The sequence below is a fragment of the Cyprinodon variegatus genome, unplaced genomic scaffold (assembly GCF_000732505.1).
Source record: "Cyprinodon variegatus isolate N-32 unplaced genomic scaffold, C_variegatus-1.0 Scaffold1436, whole genome shotgun sequence".
Lineage (NCBI taxonomy): Eukaryota > Metazoa > Chordata > Actinopteri > Cyprinodontiformes > Cyprinodontidae > Cyprinodon > Cyprinodon variegatus.
Window position 1 is genome coordinate 66643 of NW_015151889.1, and position 11927 is coordinate 78569.

At 44.9% G+C, this 11927-nt stretch overlaps 1 protein-coding gene across 1 annotated transcript; it reads right to left on the minus strand.

Moving 5' to 3' along the window:
- Positions 1 to 97: 97 nt before the first annotated feature.
- mcm2 (minichromosome maintenance complex component 2) lies at positions 98 to 10987 on the minus strand. The gene is made up of 20 exons (XM_015403068.1): positions 10866 to 10987; positions 8245 to 8432; positions 8006 to 8175; positions 7799 to 7929; positions 7593 to 7731; positions 7409 to 7506; positions 7203 to 7324; positions 5409 to 5616; positions 5195 to 5329; positions 4918 to 5109; positions 4751 to 4844; positions 4587 to 4665; positions 4335 to 4506; positions 2235 to 2361; positions 2034 to 2146; positions 1789 to 1953; positions 1631 to 1705; positions 858 to 1040; positions 594 to 749; positions 98 to 508 (listed from the first exon to the last, which is right to left on the minus strand). Exons 1-20 carry the CDS (start codon positions 10869 to 10871, stop codon positions 398 to 400), a joined length of 2664 nt encoding a protein of 887 aa, XP_015258554.1. The 5' UTR covers positions 10872 to 10987; the 3' UTR covers positions 98 to 397.
- Between the last annotated feature and the right edge of the window lie 940 nt (positions 10988 to 11927).

Genomic DNA, 11927 nt, shown 5'->3' on the forward strand with positions numbered 1-11927 from the left:
GCGACTTTTACTTTAAAAACAACAGAAGCTCAAATGAATGTTTAACACATATGAACTCATTTGGTTCATTGGGAAAATAACGGCTGAGATAAAGAGAAACAGTTTAGAAAATTTATTTATTATCAGCTTCAATCTAACAGGAACTTTTTTCTTTTTCATCTTCAATAAAAGTCACTTCCTGCTCATTGAGCAAAACTACAAACAAACAGGCAGAAATCCTCACATCAAACATGTACAATTATTTACAGCCGGAATGACGGAGCAGCAGAACTCTTCTTCTTCTTCTTCTTCTTCTGTAACCGATGGGAGCTCCGACGTCGCCACGCTCCAGGTGAACCCCTCAGATAAAGTCAGCAGTCCCGGATGGTCTACCTCTGAGCTTCTCCAGGGTCCGGGTTCAGAACTGCTGCAGGATCAGCTTCTTCTTGGAATCGTGGCTGAACTTGTTGGAGCGGAAGAGCTCGCTGTCGTAGAAGGCCGACAGGTTGTGGATGTTGATCTGTCGGGCCTGAAGGAGAGCAGAAACAAAGCACACCATCAGCCGAGGCCTTCCAGCCGCTCGGCACCGCGGGCGGGGAGCGCTTCCTTCTTACCTTGTCGTGCAGATCCTTCTCGGGGATCTCGACGGTGTCGTTCTGGACGCCGTACCTGCTCCTCTGGTAGGCCACCTGCTCGGCCACCAGCTGTTTGAGGATGAAGAGCAGCAGCTCGTTGTTGTCTCTGCGGAACGCCAGGTAGCGCGCAAACGTCTGGAGGACAGAAACCAAAGAGTTAACCTCTATCTATCTAGCAGTCGGTCCGGCTGTCGACTCTTCCATTAATTCTTAGCTAGGGTTGAAGAAGGAGCAGCCACAGACCTTCCTCATGCTCCTCATCACGCTGAACTTCTGCGTGTCGATGAAGCTCTCCAGCATCACTCTGATGGCCATGTTCACGTCGTCCTCCAGGACGTAGTCCCTCAGGTGAATCTTGGCGTGAGCCTCTGCCATGCGGATCATGGACTCGATGTGACGCACCGTGATGGGGATGCTGCCTGTGGCCTGCAGGGGGCAGCAAAACGTCATCAGCTTCATGGAGCTCCAACCAGAACATGATGGCCTCAGAGGGACCAAGCAGGATTCAGTTTGGAGCATTTTTGTTCTAATATGTTTTGTTGTTTACATGGAAATTTGGGAAAAAATTCACATTAAAAAAAAAAAATGTCAAGAAGAGTAACTCAGATTTCTTTATATGAAATAAAAATATTTTAATAGATTTTATATTTTTAAACTTCATGTTTTTTTGTTTTTTTTTTACATTTCCTTTTTTCAGGTTAAGGTGTTTGAAAACACATTTTATTTAATAAGAATTTAATTAGTTAAACTAATAAAAAACTATTTTTTTATTAAAAAAAAATGTTTGAAAATATAATGGAGTAAAAACATTTATGAAAAAAAAATATATATTTAAAATAAAATAGCAAAGGTGCCCTAAAAACATATTTTTTAAAATGAAATGTTTTTAGAAGTTTAATTCCTGGATTGCATCGATTTTCCCAGATTTGTTTTTTTTATTTGGGAAAACAAAAAAAAGTAAAGAAATTTTTTGGTTGAAACGAAGGAACAAAGTTTCTTCCAGACGGACGACTCACCATGGACTCCTTCCGCAGGTCGCTGTAGATCCGCGCCACCTTGTCCTGATCCATCTGGTTCAGTTTGGGGTGAATCTGCACAGAAACAGTCGTTACCCATAATGCAGCTGGAGCAGAACCCCCACCCCCCTCCAGCCCAGACCTCGGCGCCATCGTACCCGTTCTTTAGCGTAGAGGATGTACTTCCTCAGCAGCTCCTGAGGGATCGGAGGAACGTCCGACGTGTTGGGCAGAACCACATCCTCCAAGGCCACGCCCCCTTCCTTGTTGCTAGGGTGATGCTTGATATGGGAGCCCACGACGAAGCGTGCAAGCATCTCATCCTGGGTGGAAAACAGGAGAGTTTCAAATATTCGAACCGGACATCGTTTGATCGACCAATCAGACTCCAGCGTTCTGGTACCTGCACCGGGTCCACGGTGTCTCTGACCACACACAGCACGTCGAAACGCGACAGGATGGGCTCCGTCAGGTCCACATTCTCCGCGAAGGTGAGCGAAGGGTCGTACCTGCCGCCTGGAGAGAAGCAGAAGAGCGAAGCGGTTAGAGAGAACGGCCTAGTCAGACAGTTCGAGTCCATCCACCGGTCTGAACCGTCACTCACCGATGGGGTTGGCGGCGGCGATGACGGTGCATCTGGCCTGCAGCGAGGTGACGATGCCGGCTTTGGAGATGGAGATGCTCTGCTGCTCCATGGCCTCGTGGATGCTCGTCCTGTCGGCGTCGTTCATCTGGAGGTCAGAGGTCAAACTTCAGTACAGAGAGAACAATAGACGGGAAACAAACAGGGTTCCCGCGGGTCCTTGAAAAGTCTTAAAAGGCATTGAATTCTTCAAAATAAAACTAAGGCCTTAATTGGTATTAAAATGTCTTAAATCAGTCTTTCGTAGGTCTTAATTTTTAAAACATCATAAATAGGATTCTTTCTTCTTTCTTCTTATTTTTGTAATCTAAATAAAACATTAAAATTTACCTTTTTTTATAAAAAAAAAAATAAACGGCTCGCCATTATTGGTTTCGTCCAGACAGCGGAACCAATAAAGCGTTGTTGCGGCCGGGACATTTGGGAGATGCGCCATTAACTTTTTGTCTGGAAAATATGAGCAAGTGTAAATGTAACGGAAATTGTCTCCAGCCAAGAGTTTTCTCCATGGCTAAAACCAGTACCATTCAATTCAAATCAAGCTGGGAACGATGGGAATTAAGGCAGTGGAGTCACACATGCGAAGCACGAAACACAAAGCGTCAAAATGGAGTTAGAGAGAAACAGCCGGTATTTCTCAGTTTAGTTCCACCCTTGTCTCTGCAACGCCTCCACTTATCACCAAATCAAACTAAGAAAACGATACAAAGAAAAATAGCTGCAAAAAAGACTTAGCACTGGTTATGTTGGGGCTTTAAAACTGATTTGTTTTGTTCCCTGCTAAAACAAAGTTTGTGAATTCAGTTAAATAATTGTTCAAATATATCTGTCATTTGTGTGTTTTTAGCTTTCTTCCTGTATGGGAAGCTTTTCAAAATTTGAAACATTAGTGCAGTGGTTTATGTTAAAATAAACCTTTGGGTTAAGTTGTCGCATGTAGATTTTTCTTGTGTTTCTTGTGAATTTGGTCTTAAATTTTTATTTCAAGTGACATTAAAAAGTCTTGAATTTAACTTGCCTTATGCTGTAGGAACCTAGCCTCATGAGACCATCCTGATCTCGCGAGCTTTCAAGGTTTCACTCGCTAATCAGTCTGGAGACTCTCCGTTGAAGAAAATTTGGAGCCGTTCACCAAACGAACGTCCAATCAGCGTTGGCTTTGAGGCGGGTTGGGGTGTGACACAACCAGAAGCGCGACAGTTCAGTCTAAAGAACATGGCGGCTTCAGCCGATGAAACTAGCGTTAGCGTGGCTATCGAGCAAGTTTTATCGGAATTACAGAGTATATCTTCACTGAAAGAAGAGCAAAACACTGCTCTGGAGGCTTTTCTCAGAGGAAAAGATGTTTTTGCTCTTCTCCCGACTGGTTTCAGCAAGAGTAGCCTGGCTTGTGGTTGTGTTTTCGTCGTCGCTCTGTTAGTACGTCATATGCTCCGTTGATCTGATTGGTTTATTTGGCCCGTCTATCACCAACATAGGCCAATCAGCTAACCAGTATTTTCGCCCCTTCCCAAAATTACTTCAACGGAAGGCTTCCAGATGGATATGCGGAGCAAATCCATCTGGCGGAGTCAGGTTAATAAGAACTCTGACAAAAATAAAAAGGAAAAAATATTTCTGAAGAAGATCTGAACTAATTATTTGGAAACAGTTTTGAAAAAAAAAAAAAAAAATGTTGAAACCAAACAAAGACAAAAATGAAGATAAAATTTAAAATTAAAAGAAAGAGGATTTAAATATGATATTTTTAAAATATATTTTTAAAAAAATTCAATTTTGAAACTGAAAGAAAATAAGACTATTTGCATGTTTTCTAAACATAAACCAGGCTTTGTTGGGCTGCTGGATAAAACCTGGAACTCAACGCCATTTCTGACATTTTGAATTGAAAAAGCTTCCTGGATGGAAGAGAAACGTCTCCAAACCTGGAAACAAAGTCCAGAGGATTGATTTTGAACTTTTCTGGAATCCCTGATGACCCAAACTTCCACTGGAACTGAATCTGTCCGCTGTTTCTGGTCATCGGACGTTTCCCATACCCTCAAAGTAAACGTGTCTCACCTTATCAAACTCGTCGATCAGGCAGACCCCGCGGTCGGCCAGCACCAGCGCCCCGGCCTCCAGTGTCCACTCGCGGCTCACCGGGTGCCTCTGAACGTACGCCGTCAGACCCACGGCGGACGCGCCCTGCCCTGTGGTGAACACGGCGCGGCTCGCCACCTTCTCCACGTACCTGCGGGAGGAAACGTTAGAACGGCTTCTGATCCCGATTAGAACCTCAGACCCAGCGGTCTGCCAGGAGACCAGTCATACTTGAGGAACTGGGACTTGGCGGTTCCCGGGTCTCCGCACAGCAGCACGTTGATGTCGCCACGGACCTTGTGCTTCCCACCTGCAGGAGACAGAACGGCTGCTGAGTGGATTCTACAGGCGGCGAGGATCGGACCGAGTCAGAGCGGCGGCGGGGGGGTCAGTACCTGGGTTCTTGGGCTCTCCTCCGAACAGAGACAGAGCCAGGGCTCGCTTGATGTCCTCGTGACCATATATGGACGGAGCGATGCTGGCGAAGATCTGCAGGAGGAGGTCAGAGGTCAGCTTCACCCGAGACAAAGATCGGCTGCGCTTCAGGAGGCGCCCTGCTCACCCTCTCCCCGATCCGCTCGTCCTTCGACAACGCCACGATGGCTTTGACGTCTTCATCCGTCAGCTCCGCCACGGCCACGCCCTCGTCCCTGCAGGTGATGTGATTGGCCAGGATTACCGTGGCGAACACCGGGAAGCCGTTGGCCGTGTTCAGGGAGCCGTCGTAGTTGTTGTGGTAGATTCCAGTCAGCTCCTGAAGGGACAGAAGGATGGGACGTGACCACAGAAGCTCCGCCCGCTCCGGGGAGCGACCTACTTCCTGGGTCAGAGCCACTTACGATCTCGTCTCCAGGCTTGCAGCTGTCCACCAGGTCGGCCAGCAGGATGGCGTCCTTGGAGCGCGGCAGGCGGCCGGCCGCCACCTTTCCAGGACTCTCCTGGATGGTGATCCGCTGGTAGTTCTGATACACCGTCTGAAGGAGGGAGACTCGCCGTTACCGGAAGGCTTAAACTCCGAGGTTCTACCGCCGCTTTGGACTCGGAGCAGCTCACCTCCTCCATGTTGATCTCAAAGGGCCCCTGGGACTGACACTCTGGACAGGAGCCCGGCTTCACCTCCTGGTTCTGGGACTGGAAGAACGGCCCCAGCACGAAGTTACACTTGTTACAGTTGTACTTGACCATGCTGAGCTGAGGGAGCACGCCGGTGCAGCTGCTCACCACGCCGCTGGTTCGGATCAGCTGGTTCAGGTGGAGCTGCCTGAGGGGGAGGAGCCAAGAGGAGGTCAGTTAAAACAAACATCATAGATGTCATAATAATTGTTCATTTCAGTCTTTGGCCGTTTCTCAACATGTGTACTTGTTGATTCTCATTCTATTACCGTATTTTCGCTAATATAAGGCGCACATAAACGTCTTTTTTCCCCCAAAAAGGGCCGCGCCCCCCAAGGGGGGTGGTAACGCCGAACGTGGTGAAAACACCAAGAAAAACGTAAAAGGGGAAAGGGGGGCCGGGCCTGGGGAAAAAAAAAAAAGGAACAGCCTTAAGCAAAAAAATGGTGGCAAAAACAACCCGAAAAAGGCAAAAAAAAAACCCCAAGAAACCAAAGTTAAAACGAAAGCCAACAACCAACCAAGAGAAAAAGGAAAACCGAGCAGCCGCCAGAGAATTCAAGATTAATGAATCCATGGTTCGCAAGCGGAGGAAGATGGAAAACGAACTCCGACGGGTGAAGAAGACGCAGATGAGTTTCCGCGGACATAAGGCGAGTCGGAGGAAAGACTCGAGCGGTGGATCATTGAGCAAAGAACGAGTGGGGCCAGCGTTTCGACAGTCACTGTTCAACTAAAAGCAGTAACGCTAGCAGAAGGAACTTTAACCGGCCGTTCAAAGTAAGGCTGCGAGCGGCGTGGGAGCGATGGATGACCGACGGAGACCACAGTTTCATGAAAAAGTGGAAGGCAGCGCCGGGCAAGTTACGCCACCGTTTGCGGATGGATTGTTGATGCTTGGACTAACGTGTCTGCTGGCTCTGTTGTTCAAGCTTTCACAAAAGCCGGCATCATTTCTGAGGAGCCGCGCTGCACGGAAAGTGACTCGCGGTGCGCCTTATGGTCGGGAAAATACGGTGACCTAAAATCTGTAGTCAACTGAACATTTATTCTGTATTTTTAAACAAGTTTTGAAGAGTTATAGTTTATATTTTTCATTGTAAAACTCTTACTGTTGTGTTTTTAGGTCGACAGTTTTAGCATCTGTCCAGGGAAACAGACGAGCCTGTTGGATAATTCTGGTGAATTTGCAGGATTCCTAATAATGTTCACCGTCCCTGTCGAATCAATAAATAAATCTAAATCTCGTGTCCTCGTGAAACGCCACCATCCTCAGCCCTAGTGCTGTTCCAGTTCACCAGAACAGAGCAGACGTGTCCGTTCTCCAGACTGACAGCTGTCCCAGCATGCACTGCGGCAGCAGCTTCCAGGTTAGCGCTCACAGAGCTCAGAGGATTAAGTTAAAAGTTCTCTTTTTTGTTGCCTTAATTCAATAAAATAAGTTTTAAGATCATTTGAGGCGAGAAATTATACTTTAAGCTTCACTATGTGGACCATTTACCGATTTAATGTGCAATATAAAAGCACATTTCCGAAGCAATCAGCGGACCTCAGTCGGGGCTAACGTTAGCCCGCCTGCAGCAGCTAGAGCCTACAGATGTGATGCACCAAGATGGACGCCCTATAGAATATTCCTTGCTAAACGCCCGGTCGCTAATCTGCTCCTGCTTTCTAGCGCCGCTGTAAAGCGATGGCGGAGGCCTGAGTGGATGTCGGGGTCAGAGGGGGGAGAACCTGAGGGCCCGGATCTCCTCCACCAGCGGCAGGTTACAGATGCGGACGTGGATCTCGTGAGCGATGCGGTCGTATTTGGGGTACATGGCGAGGACCACTTCTTTGGCTGCTTCATCAAAAATCTGCGAAGACATAAGATGGTCCAGTTAGCCACACACAGCGGCCCGCTCTCCATCCAGAACCGGAAGCAGAACCACGGCGCTCACCTTCAGCATCTCGGTGGGGGCCTCTGGCAGGAAGTAGGCCAGAACGTGCTCTCTGGCCGCCAGATCTTCATAATTCACCACCAGACTCTCCTTGTTCTCTGCACACAGCGGGACGACAAACCGATGTTTGTTTTTCCCCAAAGCAGAACCTGACCAAACATCCGAACCCAGGAAACCAAACTACCTTTGCACATGTCGCTGATCTTCTCCTTGAAGACGTTGTGGCCGTTTTCATCCACGTGGGTCCGCAGGAAGTTCTTGAAGCGGTTGTAGATCTCGAGCCGAGGAGCCGCCATGGAGACCCACTCCCTGACGGTGTGACCCTGCGGGTCAGGATCCGGTTAGAACCAGAGCGGCTCAGAAAGGCCTGGAAGCTTGAACTTCACAAACCTTCATGTCTTCCAGGTTCTCGATGCTCTCGATCATCTCTTCGTCGTCTCCGTCGGTGATGCCCTCAGCTGCGCGCTCCGCTAGCCGCCTTCGTCTCGCCGCAGGCCGCTCGTCGTCCTCGTCTTCGCTTTCTGAAAGGAACAAACGGCGTCAGTCTGCATCCTGCTGATGCCTGGAGAGGTTTGAGATCATTCTGGTTCTTCTCACCATAAAGGAGTCCTCTCCTCAGCCTCCCCTCTCCCTGCACCCTGTCCCTCCGCCTCATCGCCTCCTCCGCAGCAGCCCGGGCACCGGGAGACAGCTCCGACAGATCCTCGTCATCCAGGTCCAAACCTTCTGCCTCGTACTGATCCAGTTCTGGGATGGCACGGTAATCCCTGGAGGAGCAGCTCACAGTTACGATCCACCCACCAGGTTTCTGATCCGTGCCAGAACCCGGTCCCTACCTCTCCATCCCGTCGCCAATCAGATCCTCCCCGTCTGCCTCCTCTTCCTCAGGCAGGGGGCCGTCCCCCAGCAGCCCCTCGGACTCATCCTCAAAGGGAGGGAGGTCCCGCCCAGGGCTGGAGGTCAGGTCTCCTCTCCTGGAGGCTCGGCTGGGGCTGGTGGCCATGTGGAACGATTCAGAGGAATCCTGGAAAACAAAACCAGTTAAGATCCATAGATGAGGGAAATATTTACACGACGGATGAAAGGATGAAATGTATTTTCCCTATTAAAGCCCTGCTATCCCACAGAGGTTCGGTCGACCTGGAGGAGGCCATATTGGGGAGGAATATTCTTCTAACTCTGATCAAAGTGAACCAAGACCTGCCGTCCAGAAGCAAACAGCTGCAGAGCAGCCAACCGGCTCCCAGAGACCCAATGAACAATCAGAGTCACTAAACTAACAGCTAGCGTCCGTTTAAAACAGTTCCCTTTGTCTGCTAGCTATTAGCTCTGCATCTCTGCGGCTAACGGCGCGCTACATCTAGCTTCTCATGTTTTTATAGGATCTGTTATAGTTTCCAATCAACAGTCTGATCAGTAATTATTTTCCAATTATGTAAATCATTTGAAAAATATATTATTTTACCAAATGTTTCGATGCACCTCCTGGGTTTAGCCTTGGGAATTATTCTGAACACATTTCAGCTGCTTTGACTTTAAAAGCTGATGTGATTTCATTTTAATTCTAACCCTGAGCTGTGAGGTCGTTGCTTTCGTTGTCGATCGTCTTCACAGAATCTGATCCCCAAAATTCAATTTAAAGTGTTTAATTCGTGAAAACTTAATCTGGAAAAGATAAATTTCTGGTTTGAAACTTTTTCTTTGACTTTCCATTAACAAAAGGTGCTTGCAACAATAATGGGAGAAAAAAGGATTTCAGGAATATACAATTTGCTAAAGTTTCAAATACAAGTTTTAGTATAAAATAACATTTTTAGTTGTTTTGTTCCACTTTAGGAACCAATCAGATGGGTTTACTGCAACCAAAATGTGATCAGAATCATGAAAAAAAATGTTTTAATTGAAGGATAGAAACCAACTTAAGGTGTGTTTACTGCCACCTACCAGACTGCTGTGAGGTCATCAATGATGTCAGAGGGAAGGTATTAATACACACCTAAATCTGCTAATTTATATGCATGCACTTCACATGTAAATGAGTATGTGTGTATATGCACATGCATACACACTTATGTTCATACTTTAAAATTAAATAATCCACTGTTTTTTTTTTAAATCGAATTAATTGATTTCTAACTGAATTTGATTTCCTTAAAGATTTTTCATAGAAAATCCTATTTTCTCTCTATTAAGAATCGACTTAAGTGCTGATTTCCCTCATTACGTTCTAATAATAAATGTTCCACTGTTTCCATCTGATTACAGGGATTATAATCCCTGTTTCCATATTATAAAAAGATAACCATTAAGTCCAGTAAGACCAATTCTGAGTGGAGATATGACTGCCTCTTCTTTCTGCCTTCCATTCATGCAACCATTACCCCCCACAGTCTTTTGAATTTTATCTAGATCTCTACCAGTGTGATGATGTGATGAGATACTGTAGTATCTCAATATAATGGGATACCATCTCATTATAATGAGATAATTTTTTTTCTTTTTTTACAGAGTGGCGGAAACGGGCTTCCATATAATCTCAATGTTCCTGCCAAACCTCAGATTTTATTCTGAATTACAGATTTAACCTCACTTCCACTTAAATGGATACTTAAATTGATAATATCTGATTTAAAGGCCTGTTTTTAGCTAATATATCTACTTTATTTCCATCAATATCTACATGAGCAGGAAGTCTGACACATCCTACATTTATTATTATGAGGCTGAAATAATAAGTGATATATATCTAATAATAAATCTAATCTATAACACTTACCAGATTTGATAGTTAATAATGCAGCTTGAACATCAGATGCAATTATATAATTACTTTCTTCTCTAACATGATCATCAGGAATTGGTTTGTTAATTTATCAATGGGGGTAAATAAGACCAGATGGTCCATTGAAAATGAAACATCAGCTCTGATATTTTATCTCTTTTCAAACTGTTTGAATTTTATGCATTTTTTAGGTAAACTTTTAGCTTCATCCAGAAACACGTGCAGCCTTTTCATTATTTTTATTCCTGACTCATCCAAACCCTCATAGGAGCATCAGATTAGCCCATATATACCAATAAAAACACCCATGTGGGAAACAGAGTGGCTGTTTTTAGTCTGTTATATGGGATGCCATCAGCAGCCACATGGCAGCTCACCCTTTAAAACATCCCTCCTGACTAATGATTACAGATTAAATCGTACATTAAATCAAAACACCAGAACCCTCATAAAAAAAAAAAAGGATTTTAACAAGAACTCCTGAACTAAACGGACATTTTTAACCAATTGAAATCTCTCCATTATTATCAGCAAAGCTACTAAAACACAGATAACTGCGGATAAACTGAAGCTACAGTTACTAAACTCTGTTTATTTATCTGTTTTAGCACAAACTAAACCCAGAGGTTACGCAATAAAACCCAATAAAAGCATATTTCACTGTTTTTTACTCACCGCCATTGCTGCGCTGCTGTGGGTCTGCTGCTTCTTCTCCTTCCTGACTGGAGTCTCTTTTCGCGCGAAACAACCACGTGACTAGCAAAGCCCGCGAAAGCACATGAATATTGAACCAGAGCCCTGGCGTCCGGGCTTCCCATTGGTTGGTGGTTTTCTACGAGGCGTAGCCTTGAACTGAAACCAGTATGGCAGGCCGATTTGGCATTTATTAGAAGCGCAATTGTTCCATCTGTTAATCTCCAAAATAAGATTCTTCCTACTCAAAACTACATTCCTACTAGTCAGAAATGTACATATAGATATCCTAAATTACATTTTTGCTATCAAAAATTACATTTCAGGCTGCCATGAGAATGAAGTCTACTATCAGATTTTTGCAAGCAAAAATGTAATTTATGATATCTAAATGTACATTTCTGGCTAGTAGGAATTTTTATTAATTTTGAAGAATCTTACTTATTTCTACAAATGGAACAATAGAGGACAGCGCTTCTAATAAATGGCAAAACGTTCTGCCTTAAAACTAAACAAACCGACATCTCTTTCAGCTTGGGCGGGGTTTGTGACGTAAGGTTATTTTTCCCGGGAACAGATGTAACTAAAGGCTGGCCTTAATAAACTCGCTCTGCTTTGTTTCACTTTTCTTCTTTTTTTGATAAGAACAAACATGAAACAGAAATATATGATATGAATAAATGTACAGTCTGACCAAAGATTATAATCTATAATCTTTTTGCTGCTGTAAACACCAGAATCCCGCATTGTGGGAAAATAAAGGGATTTTCTATTCTTTTCTATTCTATTCTAAGAAAGTGAACATCCATTTTGATAAAACCTAAGTTTGTTCTATAAAACAAGTTGATATGGACCAACTGCAGACATATCTTAGTAAACTTGTTAAAATCCCCATGTTTTCACCACTTACTGTAGACCCCAGAGCACAGGTAACCGTCACCTTAAAGGAATAGCACACCCAAAACATGATTAGCCTTCATTTTCTACTCACCCCCATGCTGAACAACACTCTGGAGTACTTTTTTGATATCTCAAATGCATCTG

Excerpts from the sequence above, each read along its gene's own strand:
- mcm2 (XM_015403068.1), bottom strand. Across the intron at positions 5,617-7,202 it reads GAGGAGATCCGGGCCCTCAG|GCAGCTCCACCTGAACCAGC; the intron begins GTTCTCCCCCCT and ends CCTCCCCCTCAG. Across the intron at positions 4,507-4,586 it reads GCCAAGTCCCAGTTCCTCAA|GTACGTGGAGAAGGTGGCGA; the intron begins GTATGACTGGTC and ends TTCCTCCCGCAG.